We start from the raw sequence: 24,048 nt of genomic DNA, 5'->3' as shown, positions 1-24,048 counted from the left end.
ACACAAAAGTGTCCTTTCCATTTTATCCATATGTGACCACTGTTAATCCTTCCTCTTTGTTTTATTCCAACACATTATCGAGGACAGCAAGGTGGGAGATGGCTAGAAATCCGAGCAGTTCTTGAACGCGACACGAGCGGCTATCTAGTGCCATGGCGCCATACAAGCTTAAACGTCATCTCCAAATGAACGCCCGTCGCTTCAGAACAAGTCGATTGACTGTTTTTTACGCCTTCGTGAAAACACAGAGAAATGGGCAACTTTTTTGAGAAAAACTACAAAGGTAAATAAGAAAGCCCTGAAAGCCAGTTACTTTGTTGCTAAATCCCAAAAGTCCCAAACTGTGGCAGAGGCGTTAATACTACCTGCCTGCAAAGCCATTGTCAGCGAGACGACCAGCCCTGATGTGCTTAAAGACATTGCTCAAGTCCCCTGTCTGATAGGTTTTCAAGCCTAATTGCTAAACGTTTCACACTGAGTACCGTACAGAAAGTAATTTTGGAACATTTTGGTGTGGTGTGCCGCGAGATTTTTTCCAACATAAAAACGTCCCGTGACTCAGAAAAGGTTGAAAAACGCTGCTCTAATCATCCTATCTTGATCTGTCGTCATTCAATTCAACCAATCTGAGCAGCGAATGTATGCAATTTCTAGCCAATCACAGATATGGGAGGCGGGCTGAGTAGCCGGCAATTGGGTACTGCGATTGGATAGGGATTGCTCCGGTTACAGAAATGGCGATTGAGCGGCTCCTCCGTTGCTAATTCAAATTGGAATGGACATCCGTGTTTTTTTCAAGAAACTAAAGACGAACTCAAGCCATGACAAAGACGCGGCCGAAAGTCAACATGAAGGGATAGCGCTGCCACCTCCTGCAGTTTCACTGACTGACACTATCATCAGAAAATATAACGGGTAAAAACGCCACTGTTACGGCTAAATTTACGTTGAAGAAGTGTGCCCCCCCCAAAAAAATGTAATGCCCCCCCCCCCCGTAATTTCTTTCTGCAGCCGGGTCTGGCCAAGAGGAGGGGAAATAAAGCCTGGTGGTCCGGTAGGAATGGTACGTCTATATATGAAGTTAATTCATTCCAGGACCTTGTAAGTCGAAATGGTCGTATGTCGAGCATAATTCCATTAATTCGTTCCACAGCCCGAAAACTTAAAAACACTAAATCCTCTATGAATATTGCTGATCCCATTACAAATGGCAATTACACATAGCAAAACAAATAAATTATAAATAAAAATCAGAATAGTAATAATAAAAATTTCTGTAATAATGTAACGAATCAGGTTTTAATGTGGCGGATGTGTTTTGCGTGTTGTACCTGAACGCACCAAGTAGCTGATGTTACAATGAGATAGGTGCGGTAGAGATTTTAGTTTCTCATTTAATGTCCTATTGTTGTTGGCGTCAACTGCGGCAGACAGTAGGCGTGTTGTGTTGCACAGGTTCTGAAATAAAATGATAAAAAACGTGACGAAATTGGCGATTTCTTTGGCGATGTTACTACAGTAATAAATGCCACCTGAAATTATAAAGACTGGTGAACGGAGGTCGGAGAAGGACCATCGAGATCGTAGACATCCTGCGGCCGTATTGTCGGGCCAGCTCATGGACGCACACATCACGCTCATATTTTTCTATTATTTCCATTTTCATTTTAATTGTGAGCGTCACTTTTTTCCTTTTTTTCATCACCTGCACTAACTTTCTAGGAACCAGGGGCGTTACCGGGAGGGGGGGGGCAGTGCCCACTCACGGAAACGCTCTGCCCACCCAGAGAAAACTGGATGTAGTATTAACGTCAGTCTGGGCACAACGTATGGTATCCCATTCATGTTGTACTGATGTGTTCTAAGTTTTAACCTTTGCATTGTTACCTCCTCTTTCCCCTTAAAAAAATGAAATTAAATTTAAAAAAAATAAATAAATAAAATGAAATGTTGGTTTTGTTCCTAGGGGGCGCTACAAACATTTACGCATATTTTGAATTAAAAATTATTTTTTTTTACATTTTATCAAAGTTTTCACCAGTGTTCACCTGGCTGTTGAGCATGGTGAGTTTTGCAGCATTCTGAGCGGGTCAAAGTAGGGCTCAAAGCGTCGGATGGACAAAGAATTACTGCTAGGGGGCGCTACATAGTGTATTTGCAGTTTGTCTTTACACGGTATCAAAGATTGCACCTGTCTTGACCTGCCTGCCGATTTTGGTACATTTTGAAGCATTCTAAGGGGGACAAATTGAGCTCAAAGGGGCTGCGGAACAAAGAATAACTATAATAATAATAATAAAACCGAGGAACCATAATAGGTTACCTAAAAAAACAGTAAAATAAAATCAAATCAACTTTTATTTGTTTAGACCAAATCACAACAACAGTTATCTCACGGAGAAAACAAAACATGTTTTAAGGTGCAGTAGCCCTATGCTGGATTTCGACCTGCTTGAGCATTGTAGCTTTTGTTTTTTTTTTTGACTAATGCCCACCCACACCCGGCATCTTGGTTTCACCACTGCTTGGAACCCATGTTTATTTCACTCACACTTGCGAAAAAACAAACTGCAGCGCTGTCATAAATCGTCGTATTTCATGTCGTCGGATTTAGAAAAAAAAACGGTGAGTCGAATTATACGTCGGATGTCGAAAAGATAGTGTGTCCAAGCGATCATGTGTCGAGGTCCCACTGTATTTCAAAAGAAACGTGTATGGTTAGGAGTCTAAGTTGAGTACAACTGAACTTTATTTATTAAATCCACTTTACTGTAGTGGATAATAAAAAGGCTGTTTGAACATTTAATGTCATCAATCTTTGCCGTACCATTAGAAGGTGCATGTGTACCACTGGTAGTACTCATACCATATTTTGAGAACCTCTACAAGAGTATTTGGTTACATTTACACACCTATCACATAGCGATTTCTCTAAACCTCTTGCAGCTCCTTCCATAGAGGTTCAATAAGATTTACTGTAGATCTGCAGGGCATATTGAAGAAATTAACAAAAAATAATGGCTGGCCTGCTAATGGAACACCAAATGGTCACAGAGGTGGGTAGTAATGCGTTACATGCACTCCGTTCCATCTACTTGAGTAACATTTTTGATAAAAAATGTACTTCTTAGAGTAATTTTATTGAGCTATACTTTTTATTTTTACTTGAGTAGATTTGTGAAGAAAAAACAGTACTCTTACGCCGCTACTTTGGGCTACACAAGTCGTTGCATTTTTCCTCTTTATTCTACATATTACATTTATTTATTTATTATCAGCGATGCCAAGAGTAGCTCTACCAATTTCACCTATGGGACATTGCAACAATAATCACATGACTCCATTATACCAATCAGACGCAAGTTCTATGTTCAGGCCAGCTTGTTCAATCATGTGGTGTCTTTAAAGCACCGTAAAAAAATGAAGTATTCGACATTAGTGCTGCAACAATTAATCGATTAATTCGATTAATTTGATTAGAAAAAAGATTCAGATTAAATTTTTCAGGTTCAAGTATTTGTTAATGAAAGTGGCGTTGCAATGGTTTGTTTTGAAAGTGTTTGCATTTAGTTTTATTCATTTAGGTGGATATACAGCCCTCTAGTGGCGACAGTGAATATGACATAACTCATTTCACATGGCTGAATCTAGCTGCTCTTTGTTAAGACCAACATAAACTAAGTTTTTGTTTGAGCTAATATTTTTTTAATGCATTTGTAATTTAGTTTATTGGTATATTCAGTCATTTTTTGTGGAAATATGAGTTTGAACCATTTGTTAAGAGCATTGTTAAAAAAAAAAAAGTTAGCATTTTATAGCATTTAAGCTCTCAGACTTTTGCTATTTAAGTTAGCCAATTGTTCTTTTGTTGTACTTCAATCCTCATTTATTTATGTATTTATTTTTTTATACCGTTTGAGGCTCAGCTCAAGTGTTTTAATTTTCTATGTTCCTTATCCGATTACTGGACTATCCGATCTAACTACTTCATCAATTAATCGCCTACTAAAATAATCGATAGCTGCAGCCCTATTCGACATATAGCCCTGCCCTCCAAATGATTTGAAAGTGCGGATTTTAACCTCTCTCCCAGTTTTTATTTGGCTCTAAATGACAACGAAAACCGGAGATATGATCCTTTTCATTTCGTAATAGTAATTATGAAGGAACTATTGAAACTAGGAACTATTTTCTCCACCAGAGGGCACTCATGCTCTTTGGAAGAATAATGCTTCATTTATGTATTTTTTTTTTCCTCTCGTCGGAATTTTTTTTTTTTTTTTTCTGGGGGGGTATTTCTTTGGCTTACTGGGGTTATGTAATGGGTTATTGTAAAGTATCATTATAACAACAGTCCATATGGATAACTATGTGCTCAGAAAAAAATCTATTTAAAAAAAAAAAAAAATCATAACAAAAATGTAAGCAGTTACTCAGAATGTTACTCATTACTTGAGTATTCTTTTCACCTAATACTTTTTTTTTTATCTGTACTTGAGTACATTTTTTGGACAAATAATTTAACTTTTACATGAGTAATATTATTTTGAACTCACACTACTTTTACTTGAGTAAGATTTTTGACTACTCTACCCATTAGACCCGCAATGATCATGTTAACTTGTCCCTGAACTTGGAATTAACAGTAGAGCAGCCTCACACATTCCTACCCGCCTCTGCGTGAAAAATGTAAAAGATGTAAAAACACATCTTTGACCTTGAATAAGTTAAACTACAGTGGTCGGGGGAAAAGGCTAAACTCATCATTCAAGAATTTGTTTTCTAAATAGTGCTATCTTGGTCAAATGACTTGTAAGGACTTGTTTACGAGTAGTGCAAATATGTGTCACGTCATGGTAATAAAAGTCCACTTGATGGGTTTTAATTGGTCGCATATTGTTTCTGTTACACAAGTACAGTGGTCTTAAAGTGGCCAATTCCTTGATTGGTTTACACACAAACATAATCAATCATGTCATCCATGTTGACGCCTGAGTGTCTTCTTATGGCATCTGGAAAACCCCAGACCATCCCAACATTCCAGTCAAAGATTTTGTAGAAGCATGTAAATGTCACATGACCCAAGAAGCACAAACATGTCGGTAATAAGAAATTTATTTTGCAACATGAGGAAAACATTGAAATGTTACTGTACACAGACCACATGTGCTTCATTCTAAATGAGACTAAGAAAAGAAGTGAACTAGTAAAAAGTGTATTTAAAAAAACAAGACATCTTCTAGGCAGGGATGAAGATGATTCACATGACAGTGTTTAGGCCTCTCATGATAACACTCATATATAGTACCTCTTTGGTTCCTTGAATGCAGTTTTAGAAAAATAACTTTTTTTTTTTTTTTTTTAATTTGATGTTTCGTGTTGGCAGCTTCACAGCTCCTCAGTGCAAATATTCTAATAAACAGGGGAGGGGTAGGGGTGCAGATGGAAAGAGGCATGATGATGGTGTATTGAACTAAGCCGGAGAAAAACACGGGAATGTCAAGCAAACTAGAGAGCCCGAAAGCCATTTAACTACTCACCAGGCTTATATTTCAAGTACTGCTGATACTGATAGTTTGTCGCTGGCGTTCAGCTTGCCTGCTGTGTGCTCAACATGTTGCATAGCTTGTGTGGCACTTGTGTCTGTGATTGGTGAGGCGCCACCTAATGCTCACTGGAGGCATTTCATTTTGCAAGTGCTTTCGCTGTGTCTGTGATTTGATGAAAATTGGCTGTGAAGCCACCAAGCTTGACTCCCAGCAACCATGCAAATACAGAGGTATCTTGACTTACGAGTTTCATTTGTTCGCTCACAAAGCTTGTCACTTGAGTTACGCGTAGAGTTGTGTCTTGGGGTCTGAGTTTATGTCATGTTCATGGCCATGCTTGCAACCCAAAACACTTGTCTTTCAAATCATATTTAACAATTATCAATTGAAGTGATATAGTATAATATTAATGAAAATATATCCTAAAGATGTAATTCAATAGAATTAAAAAGAAATAAAGAGATTTAGTCACACATTCTGCTTTAAGGCGCATTGTCCGGCTCAATTTGTTGTGTATGCAATGGCCACCAGTGGTCAGTATGAGACAGACATAGAGAGTAAAGAGAGTCTCAGCTCCTCTCTTGGTTTTTCAGCACAGCATGAATATTTGCTATTCTTCACAGAGGATAAAGAATATATGTCTGTGAGTATTCTTTATATTGTCTGTCTACATGTGTTTCCCCACCATTTGTATGCTTAAAATGTAACAACATCTACACATAGATGCTAATTATAAGCATGTGTTCCTATGAAGTTTCCCGTTAGCATAGTTTGCGAATGCTATTTGAACATTTTAACTTGAATTCTGTACACTTTGCATTTAGTGTAAACAACAGCTTGAAAACATTTGGAATAATTGCAAACTATGTCTGGCAAACTGCCACCGGATAGCTTGTGTATTTCAAGTCTCAAGAAAAAAAAATCAGCTTACTCGAATTTCAAGGCACCACCGTATACCAAATTGATTTTCCCATTGAAATGAGGTACCATTAAAAGGTCAGAGCCCCTCAAAAACATTTTTTAAATATATTTTGACGTAGAAAAGTCACACTGCATTGTGAATATAAATAGAAAAATAAAATACAAGAAAATGTAAAGGAAAAAATAGAACTGGCTTTATTAAGTGTAAATCAGCCCAAGTGTTACACGCACACACACACACACACACACACACACACACACGCATTGTAGTATTTGTGTGAGTCTTTAATGGGTGGGGCCTAGTAAGTGCTCTCACAAGCTGCATCTCCAGCTCCAATGTCTTTTTTACCATGCAGTTAGTTTGGTGTTTGCATCTCCTTCATGCTGCTCTGGAGTGCTTTCCTCTTTTATTGTTTTGATTGTATTGTTTGACTGTTTTCCTTGTTCAACAAACTGCTCAAAGTGCATCCGCGATTGTGGCACGTGTTTTTTTTTTTTTTGTGATTTACTCCACTCGAGCGGCGGCGTATCTGAAGGCTGCTTGGAACTCAAATTTTGCCTCGCACACAACCAAAAATTTCATCTAAGGGTAAACGTGAGGTACTCGCAAGTCAAGGTACCAATGTGCATCAAGAAACATAAATATATGTACAAGCTTATATGCAAGTGCACGTGAGGATGTACACTTTTTTTTTTACATGGTCCACTGGTCTGATTCTGCAGGGGCGCAGCCACATTGAAAGATCAAGCGCAGCCACACTCATCCACGATCATGTTGGGAACGTCTCGCTTCACAATGTTGTACTCGTCATCAAAGTAGAGCATGGACATGGTGCTAAGCCTGGTCGGGATGCAACAGGAGTTCATAGAGCCAGGGCTCATGCCCCGCATGCGGTATTGGTTCACGACTGCCGTGTGGAAGGACGACGCCGACCCGGGAACTCCCGCCATGTAAGCGGGACATTTCCCTTCGCAGTAGTTCCCGAAGTAACCGGACGGCGCAATGATCCAGTCGTTCCAGCCTATGAGTCGGAAGTCGATGTAGAACTGCTGGCGACAACACAGACTGGCACTACCGTCGCATTCCAGTCCCCGCTTTCGAATCCTATGCTTTGCGTCCGTTTGCCGGGCCTGCACAACCAAAAAAGGGCGGTGCGACTCGTCGTTGCGGTTGAGGAGAACAGGCACCACGCCTGCGCCCTCACAACCCTCGCAGCGCACGTCCAGGTTCTGGCGCCGCTCGCCCTGTTCAAATACCAGGCGTACAGCGCGGGTGAGCATAAAAGTGTGCCAGCCGCTCCGTTTCAGCTCTACGCACTTCTCCACCAGGTTCCATTTGCTGCTCAGGCCAGGTTCCTGGTAATAAACTTTCACCGTCACCTTCCGCCGTGAGCGTACCTCAACGGGTGAAGGCAGCAACTTGAAGTAGAGCCAGAGGGTGGCTTGTGAAACGTCTAGGTTTTGATTGCCCTCGTTGGAGATGAGGAAGAACAAACTGGACTTTGATGTCACCAGGTCATCTGAAAACAGCAACGCAAAAGAGCAGTGAAAGGCAAAGCAGCAACAAAACAGTCTCGTTCTTCCATTTACTGCTCAGAATATGAAAAATTTTGATCCTTTAAAAACAGTTGTTGAACTCTAGACTTGAGGGTTCAAATCTAGCCCACTATATACATTTATGACCAACGGAAGCAAATACAGTGCACCCACTTCCCCTTTCTTGCAAAATGGATTTGTTCTTTTGGTTATAATAGAAAATCTGTACAGAATTTTTTTTTCTTTGTTTCAAGCAGTTGTACAAGCATTTAACTTTACCAAATCCATGCAAAATCCAAACAAAAACAATACTTTAATATTTTCTACCATTATTTTTCATGGCTTGATTTTCAATTAGATGGATTCAACTACTTTACTTCATTGGCTTCCACTGATGGCAATACATGTCCCATCTATTTGAACTGGGAGGTCCAAATGGTATCTAATGAGTTAAAATATAGTATATGAAAACAATCCAATGCAGGGACAATTCCTCCTTGTAAAACCAAAATATCTTCCAGTCACTGTCCCCAACGGAATCCCCTCTTTTGTGTTCTATAGAGGACATTTATGGCTTTGCAACAGAGTTGTTTTTGGCAGCCCTTTTAATCTTTTGGGCGATAATACTTATTAGTCTTAGTCATACTTTAGTCATTTCAAAATGCGTTTGTCTTTGTCTAGTTTTTGTTGACGGAAATGCAGACCAATTTCGTCTAGTTTTAGTTGACGATTACTGAATATTTTCGTCTGTAAATTTTGCAAGTATTACTCCAAAAAAATTTTCAACTATTTTGAATGAACATTGATAGACGAGCACATATTGTACCATCTACAAGCATCTACAAATCTATCATGTGCTGAGACACACTCAGTACGAAAACAGTACGTTCTTTTTAATTAATTATACCCACCTGGATCCCACGAACTGTATGTCAAAAACATTGTCCAAAAGTTTAAGAGGACGCTCGCCGTTAGTAATAGCTTAATGCTAACACGAATGTGGGTGCTATGTTCATGCAACAAGTTACATTTAGTGTGTGATGATCACTCAGTACAGACCTTTAAAGGCTAAAGCAACATTGCGTATGCTCTTTTGACAAGATGAGAAGACAAAGCTTACTTTTTATACCTCAAAACAAGCAATGGGAAGACTGGAGAGGATACTAGTGGGTTAGTTGGGGGGAGCGCAGCCCCTCACATGAGTGACACAACCAGACAATTCTACGATGCAGGCTAACTACACATTAAAATGTCACACTTTTTGAACATGTGACGGAAACTATACTAATACTCAAGTAATGAGTAACATTGTGAGTAACTGCTTATATTTTTGTTGGATTTTTTTTAAACAATATTTTTTTTCTGAGCACAAAGTTATCTATATGGACTATTGTTATCATGATACTGTACAATAACCCATTACATAGCTACATCAAGCCAAGGAAAAAAAAAAAAAAATTCATTGAATTCCGATGAGAGAGAAAAAAAATTACATAAATGAAGCATTATTCGTCCAAAGAGCATGACTGTCCTCTGGTGGAGAAAATAGTTTCGACTTTGAATAGTGAGGAGTTCCTTTATAATTACTATTTTGAAATTAAAAGGATTATATCTCTGGTGTGGTGCCAAATAAAAACTGGGAGAGAGGTTAAAATCTGCGCTTTCGAGTCATGTTGAGGGCAGCGCTCCATATCAAATACTGAATTTTTTTACTGTGCTTTGAAGACACAACATGATTGAACAGGCTGGCATGAAGATAGAACGGCAAGCTTGTGTCTGATTGGTATAATGGAGTCATGTGATTATTGTTGCGACGTCTCATTGGTGAAATCGGTAGAGCTACCCCGGTAATACACCTGGCACGTCTCTACTCTTGGCATCGCTGGCCAAAAAAAATAATAAATCTAACATGTAGAATAAAGAGGAAAAATGTAACGACTCTTGTGTAGCCGAAAGTAGCGGAGTAAGGATAGCGGGGTTTTTTCTTCACAAATCTACTCAAATAAAAGTAAAAAGTATAGTTTTGTAAAACTACTCTTTAAAGTACATTTTTCTCCTTACTCAAGTAAATGTAACAAGTACATGTAACGCATTACTACCCACCTCTGCACTAAATTTAAAGTGGCATTTAAGACCTTAGGGGCACTTTTTTGAAGAATTTTTCACTTATTGTGAAGTGAATTGAATTGAGTATATCAAGTTTCAATCCCAAGTCAGAGCAAAAAATTCTGCCGAACAGCAGCTGACTATTATTTTATAAAAATCTAAGAACTGGAACATTTATATCTCAAGGCTATGTTGACGATGAGAGCGATGAGTCGATTATAAAGTACAGTGCGACCTTGCTTTACCCTCAAGAACAAGCTCATTGGTTGTGGACCCAGAGCACGGAAGACCACGTGTACAGTCCAGGTACAGTATACATGCTGATTGACATCTGTCAGGTGAAGAAGATTAGAGCAATTCTTCAGGTGTGAACTTTGTGAACTCTAAGCGGAGCCGATTGAGACTGACATTGAGAACCTAAGATGAACTTAAAGCTTCACACTTGGAGTTCAAGCAGGCGGAAGACAACGTGAAACCACGTTCGGTTGATGTGTACCGCAGCACCGGCCGTCATGTACTTCCTCAGTCCTTTATGACTCAGAATTCTACACGTAGGTGCTAATGCGGGCAGTTGACTGGAGCCATTGTGGACAGAAACATCTGACAATAAATGTTTGTCAAAGCTGACATCACTGCTCTTCACTCATCACTCTCCTTTCGGAATGTGACAAATTAGAGGTGTCGAACTTTATTCTATGACAAAAAGGCGTGTGTCATGAACAAGTGTAACAAAATTAAGAAAATGTTCTCATCTTCTGAAGATACAACACTTGGTCATTTGAAGCTGAAACTCTGTGTTTCTCAAAGTGTGATGTGCAGTTTTTAGTACCGGTAGTACTGTATATGGGCTCCCTTTAGTGGTCTGTCAAAGAATCACTGCTTAAGTACAGTTCAGTTATATTTAACTTGCATTTCATCTCTGAAGCTCTTTGTTTCTTTTGTTCATGTCACAATTTTAATTTTTATCTGCATTTAAGATTTTTGGTACATTATTTGTATTTTCCCTGTACTGTATTGCCTCGCATTATTCATTTTCAAACATTGAATAATGTTACAGTGGCTTCCAATAATGTTAAAATATTCACGTTTTGACGGAAAACTACAAAGAAAATACAACATATCAGTTAAAATAAACATTTTAAGTAAAATTAAGTCAAATCTTTTAAATGGTTTGATCTCAAAATTTAAAGTTACCTGGACTTCAGCGGAACACTTTGGCTGACTGACTCTTGGCATCTCGATTTTTTGAGGACATCAGGAAGGAGGCAATTTATCATTTCAAGTTCCATTTACTCCAAAATGTAAGAACTGCCCACAAACTTGATAATGCAAGTTTCAAGTTCACAATATGAAATTGATAAAATGACTAAAGAAAATTTAAGGTTTATTTAAAATCTTGTCAGCATGAACAGCAGTAGTTTTTTTCTCCATTGCATTTTAATCTGAAGGGCCATAGGGAAGGGCTTAAAATCAACCATCCAATTCCAATTGAAGTACAAGTAGATTGGACGTCTATCGCTGTCATTGGCAGCCATATGCTTTTTGGAAATCAAACAGCTGTCTCATTTTCAACATATAGGCTTACTATGCTACTGTATTTTAATGTTAATCATGAGGGTTGAAATAAATGGATACCTTTTTCCGCAAAACTGATGATCTCCGAGCTCTCCTCCAGCACTTCATTGCTCATCGGGTGCCCGTCCAAGTTGGGGATCTCCACCCTGCCGTCCTCCCGCAGCTTCCCGGCGTGGAGTTTCCTCAACGCCGTCACCATAGCCGCCTTGGGTACCGGGTGCGTAATATTGGGACGCTTTCTCATCTGTAGCCTGTTCAGGATATGCCTTTTGACCGCCTCCAAAAAGTCCGCGTCCGGCCGGCCGGATCCGGCGCCCTCCTCCGGTTGAACGACGCCGCAAGACGCGCAGCTATCCCGGTACGGAGTCGTGTGCGCCTCCGCCTCGGTACCGGGACTGGGCGCAGCAGTGCAGAGGATGCAGAGGACGCAAGTCGACAGCACAGCCAATCGGAAGAGCCAACAAGTCATTTTCTATTTGAGAATGAATAGAAGAACTTTGTTCCCGCTTTGGTCACACTTCAAGTCAGAAAGTCCAAAGTGAAGTCCAGGGAACACTTTGTTACATGTTGTATCACGTCAACACTTTGCCACTCTTGCTCGTACAGCTGCAAAGAGGAAGACGAGTCACGCTTCATCAGTCAAGGGAAATTCTAGCCTAACCTAAGCCGAACCTTTCAACATATTCCACAACATGTGAATCCATTTGAAAAGTTGCACCATTTAAGAAGTTCCCAAACACGGCTGCTGCACGGAGGCCGAGGATGAGGACGCATAGGAGGATGAAGAGGTCCATTCTGGCATCTGGGACAAAGTAGCTCAACACCACCAAGTCCTTATAGAATGTAATGGGCGGGGCCAGGGATGGCGTGCAGGGCGGAGTCCAGGAGAATTTCTCAATGATTCCTCACGTTTCACGTCAACTTTTTAAAAAAAAATTTTAAATGTGAAACAAGACCCCGTTCACAAGTCCAATGGCCTTTTTTTTTTTTTTTTTTTTTTTTTTTTAATTATTGTTACAGCTTGTCAGAGGTGGAACAATAAGTTTGACAAGGCAGTTATGTAATGGTATCTTGACGCTCAGGTGCTTCAGAGGATTTCAAATCACGGGAATCTCTTAGACTCTTAAAATGCAAAACATTACATACTTTGATAAGATGCAAAACAGATTTGTATGTGTTTCTAGAGTTTGACCGCGCGATATTTGTTAGTAAAAACTGAGCAGCTCAGCTTTCAGTACACAAATGTCGAAGCACTATTGTTTTTTTAACACAATCTTTGGAAGTAAGGTGACTCAATGTTTTTCATTACATTTGATTGTATCTGAATTTGAAAGGGAAGTCGGGGAAGTAAAGTTTGGTGAAACGAAATTAAATCGAGCGGCTCCTACAATTAGTTGACTAAGCACAAGTGAACAAAGTGGTGAAATAGTGCCATCTTTCTTTTAATAACTAAAACTGCTTCAATATTTTTCTATTTGGGATGCTAGAACTGCATCAATCAACCATTGAAACTCGTTTATTTATCTTCCAAGGTGCTTATACTCACGAGGGTCACGGGGGTGTATTTCAGCCAGTCGCATAGCACATTGAGGCAAACAACCATTCACATCTCACCATTTATTAACTATTATTAATTATTATTATTTTTATATTTTCACGAAGTCTAACAACAAATATAAAACATATAAACACTCGCACAAATTGGGTTAAAAAATGACTTTTTTTTTGTTAAAAAGAAAAAAAAAAACTTCCACATAAAGACCTGAGTCATTTAGGCCACAATATTAACTTTTGGTAACATTTGATAAGTGTGGCCTGATGCCCGCAAATTTAGAAGTCAGGTCGCAAATTGAATATCATTACCTTTATCAGGGGCGTAACTAGGTTTTAAAAACATGGGGGGCTTAGACCCCAGGAGTTACACAGGATGTAAATGAACGCAGCGTACAAGCACAAAACTTGACAAAGAGCTAACAAAGACTAATAGTTTTATATTTATATTTATATATATATATATATATACACACACATATATATATATATATATAATCATAGAGGCTAATGCAATGACTTTTGCACACAACACAGTAATTGTTTGTTCCCATATATTTGTAAATCGCACAGATTACATTTTGGGCACATATGTAACAATAATGGCTGTATGTTAAACCCTGAAAAATACAACTAATTGCTTGAATTCAAGTAACATCTGGTTCGGGCTAATTTGCCTTACACGGCATGTGCACAAACATGCACAAAAACATATATCCAAACATTATACATATATACAGTACAGGCCAAAAGTTTGGACACACCTCATTCAATGCAACACAAATGAAGGTCCCAACCCCATCGATAAAGCAATAAATTCCACTAATTAACCCTGAAAAGGCATACCTGTGAAGTCAAAAAACATTTTAGGTGGCTCCTTCTTGAAGCTCACAAGAGAATGGCAAGATTATGTGAAAAAGTAATAGGAGCAAAGGATGGCTACTTTGAAGATACTAGAATATTAAACGTTTTTAGTTATTTCACCGTTTTTTTTTTTTTTTTGCGAAGTACATAATTCGACACATGTTCATTCAGAGTTTTATTACATTCAGTGGGAATTTACAATGTAAATAGTCATGAAAATAAAGAAAACGCACGAATGAGAAGGTGTGTCCAAACTTTCTGGCAACTTCATAATGAATATGTCTTTCTTTCTTTCTTTCTTTCTTTCTTTCTTTCTTTCTTTCTTTCTTTCTTTCTTTCTTTCTTTCTTTCTTTCTTTCTTTCTTTCTAAATAAAATAACACCAAATTATTTAGGGGGCTTAAGATTTTTTTTTAGGGGAGCTGAAGCCCCCCTAAAATAGGCCTAACGACGCCACTGACCTTTATTATTAATGATCATTATTGTACTTTTAAAAAATATTATTTTCATATATTGTTTGTGGATAACAAATTAATAAAATCTTAATAAAAACTAATTTGATAAAAAATAAGATGAATAAAATCTCTGGTTACCAATATCCCGAAAGTCCCCCACCCACACCCATCATACTCAACTCATTGCCTGCCATTCCTCATCTTTCAACACGACTGACGGGATTAGACGTCCAATCCAGTTTGACTGGGAGAGGTTGGCAGTGATCATTCGCTGCCAATGGCAGCTGATGAGCGCCATTTAAAGTGCTAAACCCAGCAAATGTCAAATTTTCATTGAAAGTAATTCAACTAATATCTAAGTGTATCTACATATGAAAAATACAAATAATGAAATGTATAAAGACAAAAGAAAGAAGTTAATCAAAAGAATTAAAACAAAGTTCAGCGATTGCATTGTTGTACGTCATATCCTGTTAAAGTTCCCTTTTCTTTTCCAAAGACGTAGTTAACAGGATGTCTCACTCTGCGACCTTTTCATACATTTGTGAAGTGGTGAAAGGACGCTCGTAAAAAGAAGTCACACATCTTTTAAACAATTCTACTTCGTGTGTAAAATCCGAATGAATAGCACCTGGATCGCAAGTTTAAAGCCTTGTAATGTGTGGCATGCCCATAAAAATGAGAGTTGCAAGTTGCCCCGTGGTGCCATGAGTTGTCAGAGTAAGTCCTCTTTTCGCACTTAACTCTTTGACTGCCTCGGACACAACACAAGGTGGGGCACAAATAGTCTGCTGCTACTTCAACTTGGTTTTCTATCGCTTCCCTGCATGGATAACTTGGCAAATAAGTGAAACCAGTACTAACAGGTGAGGGTGGTTGCGTTTCCTTTACAGTTACAGTTCGCTGTGTGTTTGTTCGCTTTGCTGACAAGCCGTAACGTCGTTTTTTACTCGAGTGTTTTCCCCCTGAGGGAAAGAAAGCGCTATCTGGCACCAGCTTGTCACGTGAGCGTCACTAGCTGCAGCCAATCAGGAGTCTCGGGGGCGTTCCCGGACGTGGTGCAATCCAATAATCGTTGGAATTTTGTTTGCGGGCGGGAACCTGGAAGAACTATTTGCCGTCTTGTCGGAACTCGTTGATTGGCTGTCTGTTTGAATCGCAAACTACTATGAATGATTGTTCTTCTCACAAATTAAGCCTGCGATATCCCAGTTGTTATTCTATACCCCTTTTTACCACGCTACTAATATTCATTGTGACCCTCAAGCTTATGGCTGGTTGTCGTGGGCCATATCGGTTATGGTTTCCTAACTTTCCTTTCTGAGGGTCATGATGTTTGACAACTCGGACATCCTCGATTGAACAACTTGTCGAAAACTAATCGGTTATCAATGTAATCACCAAGGGCGTAGGTTTGGTCTCAACATTGGTAGGGACGATATGGCATAATCTGCATGTACACTTTTTGCAGGGGATGGGACAATTATAGTGATTAACGCAAAAATAAATCTGAATTAACTTATACTAACTTTTATGTGTATTGGTTCAGCCTACAGTGTACTACACCGTTCAATTCAAACCTTTGTTTTCAAAAACTACTAAAGAAACATTTTGAAAACTTCCAGAAAAAATGTTCAGATTTTATGAGCAAATTTAAATTGCATTATTTGACCATCACTTAAATTATATTTACATACACAATAAATACACGCTTGTTAATGTCTTCAGACCACGCAACATTGTCTAAATAAAGAAATTAAATATAACCGAAAAAAACATGTTTGTCAGGGAATAGCTAAGATAAATAAAAGTGGAGCCGTCCTTCAAGTGAAACACTACTGCTTTTGTCCGCGAGCACAGCTAAACTCAACAAAAAAAATGAAAGCTCCTGTGGGCTGCTTTAAGATTACAAAAATAAGATAAAAAGTAAAATTGGGGAAAAGGGGTAAACCTCACTTCACTGCATTTCTCACTGTTTAATTAAGTTAACACATAGACATCATAATGTATATTATGAAGTTCATGGTTAACAGTAGAAAACACATACAGGAGGACGCTAACTCTGATGCAGGTGGGACTTTAAGAGGCAAAATTAGTGGTGTGTTCCCTACTTCCACAACATTGATGACTTTTTTTTTTTTTTACTTTTGTTAAAGTGGCTGCTGCTGTCTGAAAAAGAAATTCTAATGTCTAATGTGTGTGTGTTTTGGGGGGCGGGGGGGGGGGGGGGTCAAGTCATTAGCCTATTAAATGTGCGTTTAGGACCGGCACATTCAGCAAGTGAAAAGAGGTACATTTAAGTCTGAACCAGGGGTCGCGTTAACCGAGTATTTTCCGTCGTTGACCGGTTTTTTTAAAACGGTGACGGAAAAAACTGAAGTCCATCCGTCATTTTGACAGGTTGCAATTCACACCCCAGATCACAGGATGGCGAGTGAGCATATTAATTAGCTATTGTCTCTCTTGATGCATGACGTCGTTGGCCTTACTCGGAAAAATGTCCGAACTAGCATTCAAGTGTAGCAAACACGGAAACGTTAGGAAGCTTTGGAGAGCATTGTCTAAGTTCATTCTACAGGTCTTAATGCACGAATCCAATTTTTTCGTGTTTTTCCGACTGGAGTCAGGCATTAACTTGACGGTCTGAACGGGACAAGTCGCATAGAAGTGAACCATTTCAAATCCGATCTGGGTCATTTTTGTATGTGGTTCAAATCTGGGCCACATTTTTCCAGACTGTCGCGGCGGTCTGTACCGTCCAGTGTCCCAAATCCGATTACAGCTGTGCGTTATTAGCGCCTAGCTTGCAGTGAACACGGCTTTTGGGGAAGGGCCGGGCTCGACAACAGTCATAAAAAATAAAAATGGGTTGAGTATAAGCATGAGAATGATCGGTTTTCTCTCTGCTCTATGTGAGCTGTATTTCAACATTTCCTACACGGCCAAGAGTCGGGAGAGGGGTCTGGCTGCAGCCCGTCTTGGAGAGTCGGGGAAAGCTGCCCGTATGTGTGTGTGACATGCACGGACAGTGCGTGCATGCTATCGATCCATATAAACTGTGAATATAAGCCTAAACGGGGATTATTTATGTCTGTTATTTGTCTCCTCCTTTTGAAAAGCAAAATATGATATCCCTGGAATGACGGATGACTTGTTATTTGTTTTGATGCTTCTGTGCACCGGCGCGTGTCGGACTGCGAATTAGAGCGCATGCGTAATACTTGAATGGTCTCAATGGACAAAAGCAGTCTGAACGGGCACGCCAAAAAAACGGATATGACAAAAAAATCGGATTTGTGCATTAAGACCTGTAGTATGAACGTAGCCTAATTGAATGAGCAGGGACAAACAGCTTGGAGTCAGAAGTACATGCGCTATTCTCAAACCTGAACGCACCCCGAGTCTTGGATGACAAATCAACAGAGCAGAGAGTAGACACAACATGGCTGGTAGTTTCTTCAATTTATTCAGAGTTGAGTAAGTAACGCACCACTTTTGACCAACACTGCTATTGAATATGTCATTATTATCATTTAAAAAATTTAAGTGACGGGTAAAAATAGATTATGACCGGATTTTTATGACCCTGTCAGTCAAAATGACAGACAACGAAAAAGTCTAGCGCAACCTCTGGTCTGAACATGAAAATAAGTCACCTAATAATGATGGGGTTAATTACAACCATTAAAACATATGGGAAGGCAATCTAAATGACCTGCATAACCGAAGTCATTATATAACGCAAATAAGGTTGCTTAAAGTTTGGTGGGGACAATTTGAGGATCCTGAAAGGTAGATAGTGTTTTGTCCTTACCGTCCCTATCTTATCTTATCTTATGTGTTATACTTATATAGCACTTTTCCACCTTTCACTATGCAAACCGAAGCCTTTGTGGTCACAACTATTTTTTCGTGGATATTTAGGCGTTGTTGACCTAAAAATTCTGCAAATCCTCTTTTTTTGAGCCTCTCAATAGCAAATATTCTTATGTTTTCATTTTTTTTAAATTGACATTCGTAAATAAAAAAAACAATTTTTAAAACTTTTGATTCATATATATATTTTTTTTCGATTTTCATTTTATATTTTTAAAGTTACCTATTACATTTCAAATACAGTAAATATTGTCTTCACATAAAAGCATAAAAAAGAAACATTATCCTTTTTTTTACATTTTTTTTTTAGGTTTTTAAAAAATGTCATTTTCCATCATTTTAAATGTTCAAAAAAGCAGAAAAACTAAATACGCTCTCATTTGATAACATTTCTGTAGACCTCGATGAAATACAGAACACAACAAAAAAAATTTATCAGAATTTTATTTTGGCGAGAAACACGAAGTCACACATTATATACATTTGCGGGTCACGCAGAATGTTGTGGTTGGCCCCATCTGGTCACCGTGCCGTGTATTTGAGACCTATGCGTTGTTTGAATTATCAGTTAACTCATTGGCTACCATTTACCGTGATAGATGTCCAATCCTGTAGCTCTTTTCATCCCTCTACTGTAAATTGAAATGAGTTTATCACTCGTATACGCCCAATCCATTTGAACTGGGAGTACTGGCAGCAAATGAATGAATTACTTTATTACTAGTAGATTTCCAATCTTGTAAATTTACATCCATTTCGCTGCCAGACCTCAAATGGATTGGATGTCTATTGATCAATGTCAGCCAAGGAGTTTATTTTTTCCTTAAGAGCAACAACATTTTAATGCTGCTTGACTCATTTAAAAAATCCTCTGATGGTTTGTATCGGTTTGCACAGGTGTAGGAGCTGTGAGGCATCATGACCTCGAGCAAAAACAAGAGCCAGACATCTCTGGTGCTCCACAAGGTGATCATGGTGGGCAGCGGCGGCGTGGGAAAATCCGCCCTCACGCTGCAGTTCATGTACGATGAGGTGAGATCACTACACTTCCGTTGTGCTGGTTCCTCCCTTGAGTTTCCCTTTTCTCTCCATGGTTTCTTCGCTTGCAGTTTGTGGAAGATTATGAGCCCACCAAAGCCGACAGCTACCGGAAGAAGGTGGTCCTTGACGGAGAGGACGTTCAGATCGACATTCTGGACACGGCAGGGCAGGAGGACTACGCCGCCATCAGAGACAACTACTTCCGCAGTGGAGAAGGCTTTCTGCTTGTCTTTTCTATCACAGAATATGAGTCTTTTGTGGCCACATCAGAGTTCAGGTATGATTTACCACTCAGCCAAGTACACTTAAGTCCAAGCATTTAAGTGTGAGCACATTTGCCAGCCATGATCATGGTGTTGGCTTAAGTGCAAGCAAGCATGTTGAATGGCTGCTGTCCGTAGGGAGCAGATTTTGCGTGTGAAAGAAGAGGATGCCATTCCTATGCTGTTGGTAGGGAACAAGGCGGACCTGGAGGATCGGCGGAAAGTTTCTGTAGATGAGGCGGTGGCAAAAGTCAACGAGTGGGGCATTCAGTATGTGGAGACGTCAGCCAAGACCAGAGCCAATGTGGATAAGGTACACAGAAACATTCTGGGAAGTTTCAAAGTTGGAAATATTTCTCTTTCAGTGATAATATTTGCTGGGCTTGTTTCTGTCAACAGTCAAATTTTGAAAAAGAAAAATATGGGAATAAGATTTACAGGAATAAATTAGGAAAGTACTACAAATTGATTGAAGGGTGTTTTTTTTTTTAATTGGGTTATTTAAAATACAACATTTAGCATAATCCTGCCTACAACATCTGGATTTCATGCAAGTACAGTTACTTGGACTTCCAAGTGTGCCACCTTACCTGTTTTCCCAGTTGTGAGCTATTACTTGGTTAATTTTTTAACAAATCTTATTTATGAATAATTTTCAAAAATCTTGCTACTGAGAGCCAAAATTAGAAAGATCAGCCTTATTTTGTATGGATGGCTCATGATGACAAAACATATTTATATTTACGGCCAAAAATTATGAATTTTCATTCAATTGCTTACTTACTTTTCCTTGAAAGTTTTCTATTTGAAATGTTTTCCAAAATGCATCAGCAGAACATGTATTTAAAGGGACCTTCCAACCAAGATGGTCAATTTTTCAGCACAAAAATCCCGTAACCAGTGTTGTTAATAACGGCATTAGACTATAACGGCTTTACTAACGCAGTTATTTTTTTCAGTAGTGAGTAATCTAATTAATTACTTTTCTCATCCTGGCAACGCCGTTATCGTTACTGAGGCGGGAAAGGTGTGCACTACTATGTTGGTTGAATGACGCGAGAGAGACGGACTCACGGAGATGAGAGAGCAGAGCAGGAGTGGGGAGGAAGCAAGGGAGTTGTGACGCCGTTGCAAACGTGATGCTAGGTGGCTCCAATTATACCTGACTGTAGCCGATAGCCTAAAAACTATGCCCACATGAGGCTACGGTAGATATCACATATTACAGAACTAGATGCAAATTACAGACACTGCAGCATTAGCAACATGTATAAAGAAGTAGATGCGTTAGTAAACAGCCGCCATCTTAAAGCAGTAGACTTCTCAGGAAGGCTCTGTTGTAGAGAACCTTCCTAGCGAACCTAAGTAACTTTTAATTTAAAATGCTCCTAAATCGGCAAAATCTTGACTTAAATCTATCATTAAATGATGAAACAGTTTTAAAACTTACACATGTCGAAAGCAGACTGACGGGAACTAATGCAATAGTGGGAGCAATTTTAACAACTTAAACAGTTGATTCACAACACTAATTGACTTCCACACATAGCAAAGGTTACTATCTAGTTATCGCAATATCCGCAATACCCCTGTGTCTGTTTAAGTTTAGGGTAAAGAATTGGGCTAGGGCCAATTGTCCCAAAAACCCTTTAAACTTCACATTGTGTGACATGTTTTTTTTTGTTTTTGTTTTTGAGAAGAAAAAAAAAACATGAAAATTATCACCAGTTACTTTGCCAAGTAACTAATTACTCTTACATTCAGGTAACTGAGTTACGAACGCAATTACTTTTGGGAGAAGTAATTTGTAACGGTAATTAATTAAAATTAGTAATTAAAGTAAGATTAACAACACTTCTCGTAACCTTCTTGTGGTTCAATGAGATCAGGGCAATCACTGGAAATATTTTTTTACATTGGAAAAAGTAATTTTCGTTGCCAATATCTGAAAACTGCAATCAATCGCCACTAAAGTTATGTGTACATCTCTATGTGTATCTGATTTATCTTCAGAAAAAGTTTAAATGAGAAGCATCCCCATGCAATCAGTATAAGAGATTTATTCAATGGGAAGTGAGAACCAGAAGTGTCCATTCAAAACGGCTGGATGTCAGCTATCTCACTTTTAGAGTCTAAAAACTGCTATCAAATATCACCAAAATTGCAAAATTTATGTGGACCAACTTCAGATGTGCGCATGAACTTCGTTTACAATACATTGGTGTGGCATATTAGCTTTAAACCCCCCCCCCCCCAAAAAAAAAATCAGAGCTCCTATTTTTGCACCAGAGTCCGAGTCACCTGATTTTAAGAATCTGTCAATACCGAGTCCAGATCCGATACTGAAAAAAAGGGTTTTATGGGTTTTTTTTGTTGTTGCTTTTATGTTTTTTAAACAAAACTTCTAAAACTTCATGTGACTGTCCCACCACCTTCATAATGTGAATTATTTTAAAACAAGAATAACATAGAAAAATGCTTGTGTTTATTAAATGCTTCATTGAGTGAGTCCACTCACACTTTGACGCTCACACTGTAGAAAACAGTGTCTCTCTTATACAATGAGATGCCACAGCATACTTAGGCTGTTTAAGTTTAACGATGATTGACAGATTTGTGCCTTTAATTGTAGCACTACCAAGCCTCTCTGGCAAGATCAAAGTTACAAACCTGTCAATCATCGTCAACTTTAAGTACTAAAGGCAAGCTGGACAGTGTGGCCACACTGCTTAGCTGGAGGGAGGGTGAGAGGCTGTGGCGCTGTACAAGCATGAAGCCGAAAAACATAAATATATTTTTTAAATCAAAAGCCTGATCCTTTTCACCGGATTCCAATCCTCTAAAAAATGGCCCGATCGGACTGATTTCCGATCACGTGACCAGATCAGGACATCCTTAATAGAAATCAATGGGAAATATTGAGATATTAACCACTGGAGTAGCCAAAAGTGACACTACAGCAATCAGAATTTAAGTATTGGCTATATAGCTTTTATAGAATGTTCCATAATGAATATCAAGCAACTATTGAATGTCAAACATTGACTACTCTTACCTCATGCAAATGCTCTGTTCTCCGTACATTTGTGTATTGGTCTGATTAATATAACAAATCTATATCACCTATATTTAAAAGTTTGAACTAGTTTGTTCCCATAGTTGTGTTTTAGGCATTCAGGCTAGGTTTATGGGCCTAATCAACAAAAATCTGCTTGGCGGACAGGCATAAACTTGATTAAGCATGTTACTTCTTGACCTTTTTTTTTTTTTTTTTTTTTTTTAATGAAGTTCATGGATGTTAGATGCCAAGATCTATGATTTGTAGTCAGACAAGCATAGCGTTTTGCAATCTAAGATAACATTTCTATAAACACAACAAGCATAATAAACCTAGTCATTTCAATGACATTTATCAAGATAAAAATGAAAGAAATCAGAGAACCCTTTGAAAATCTTTTAGTTCAATCAAATGAACAGCAAGTCATATTTGCATAGGCTAAAGTTCACTACATTACACTAATTCAAAAATAGAACTGAGCTTTGCATGTGACTACACTGGTCATAAGCACTGGTGTTTACATTGAGCTCATGTTTTGTGGTCATTTTTCTCTCAGGTGTTCTTTGACCTTATGCGTGAGGTGCGCAAGAAGAAAATGGCTGAGAGCAAAGACAAAAATGGGCCAAGTGGAAAGAAGAAGAAAAAGCGCTGCTGCATACTTTAACATGTGAAAGAACACAAATGCTGCACATGCCTGACAATCGCCAAGCCAGCTCCTCCTAATCAGGACCAACACTTGAGCCCAAAATCATGTGACAGGAAGTAGCTGGAGTGCCTGTTCCTCATCAGTGTGGTTGTCTGAAAATCACCAGTGTCAACTTACCTGTGTGGACTTTTGCTTGCTTCTATTCACAATTTCAGATCACACTTTTTGAGCATGAACAACATCCACATTCTCTCCACGCTTTTGTGTTTACCCCCTAAACATTATAAAGATTGCGAATGAACTCCTCTATATGTTCACTACAGACGTTATTACATGACAAATGTTGTTTGATAATAAAATAACCTTCCTTGATTGTTGTACTTTTGATTGGAACGCGACCTCATCGTTCAGCTGTTGTGTATTCTTTCCCCACCAGATGGTGCTGTAAAACTATTTTGACTATCATTCTTGCCCGTAATATGATAGTAATCATTTTCCCCGACCTGTGTGTACAGTACGTCTTCTGCATACACGGTAGACACAGCTCATCAATGTAAACTTTGATGATTAGAAGCAGTTATTTTAAATTGGGAGACATTTTATCGCTA

At 38.8% G+C, this 24,048-nt stretch overlaps 2 protein-coding genes across 3 annotated transcripts; one reads left to right on the top strand and one right to left on the bottom strand.

Annotated features, from left to right (window-relative positions):
• Nucleotides 1-5,105: 5,105 nt before the first annotated feature.
• Nucleotides 5,106-12,495, bottom strand: LOC130911991 (inhibin beta B chain-like). The gene is made up of 2 exons (XM_057829697.1): nt 11,748-12,495; nt 5,106-7,990 (listed from the first exon to the last, which is right to left on the bottom strand). Exons 1-2 carry the CDS (start codon nt 12,154-12,156, stop codon nt 7,215-7,217), a joined length of 1,185 nt encoding a protein of 394 aa, XP_057685680.1. The 5' UTR covers nt 12,157-12,495; the 3' UTR covers nt 5,106-7,214.
• A 2,614-nt stretch (nt 12,496-15,109) lies between these two features.
• Nucleotides 15,110-23,820, top strand: LOC130909205 (ras-related protein ralB-B-like). Of its 2 annotated transcripts, none has more exons than XM_057825402.1 (5): nt 15,110-15,276; nt 19,330-19,464; nt 19,542-19,750; nt 19,875-20,049; nt 23,351-23,820. In XM_057825402.1, exons 2-5 carry the CDS (start codon nt 19,351-19,353, stop codon nt 23,456-23,458), a joined length of 606 nt encoding a protein of 201 aa, XP_057681385.1. In that variant the 5' UTR covers nt 15,110-15,276; nt 19,330-19,350; the 3' UTR covers nt 23,459-23,820. The 2 variants fall into 2 exon arrangements, with proteins under 2 accessions (XP_057681385.1, XP_057681375.1); XM_057825392.1 differs by lacking the exon at nt 15,110-15,276 and adding an exon at nt 15,277-15,422.
• The last annotated feature ends 228 nt before the right edge of the window (nt 23,821-24,048 follow it).

The sequence above is a fragment of the Corythoichthys intestinalis genome, chromosome 2 (genome assembly GCF_030265065.1).
Source record: "Corythoichthys intestinalis isolate RoL2023-P3 chromosome 2, ASM3026506v1, whole genome shotgun sequence".
NCBI lineage: Eukaryota > Metazoa > Chordata > Actinopteri > Syngnathiformes > Syngnathidae > Corythoichthys > Corythoichthys intestinalis.
This window is presented reverse-complemented; position numbering and strand designations above follow the sequence as displayed.

Coding starts and splice junctions, on each gene's coding strand:
- LOC130911991 (XM_057829697.1), bottom strand. CDS start 12,156: ATGACTTGTTGGCTCTTCCGATTGGCTGTGCTGTCGACTTGCGTCCTC. Junction 7,991..11,747: donor CATCAGTTTTGCGGAAAAAG/GTATCCATTTAT, acceptor TGCTGTTTTCAG/ATGACCTGGTGACATCAAAG.
- LOC130909205 (XM_057825402.1), top strand. CDS start 19,351: ATGACCTCGAGCAAAAACAAGAGCCAGACATCTCTGGTGCTCCACAAG. Junction 19,465..19,541: donor TGCAGTTCATGTACGATGAG/GTGAGATCACTA, acceptor CTTCGCTTGCAG/TTTGTGGAAGATTATGAGCC. Junction 19,751..19,874: donor GTGGCCACATCAGAGTTCAG/GTATGATTTACC, acceptor TGCTGTCCGTAG/GGAGCAGATTTTGCGTGTGA.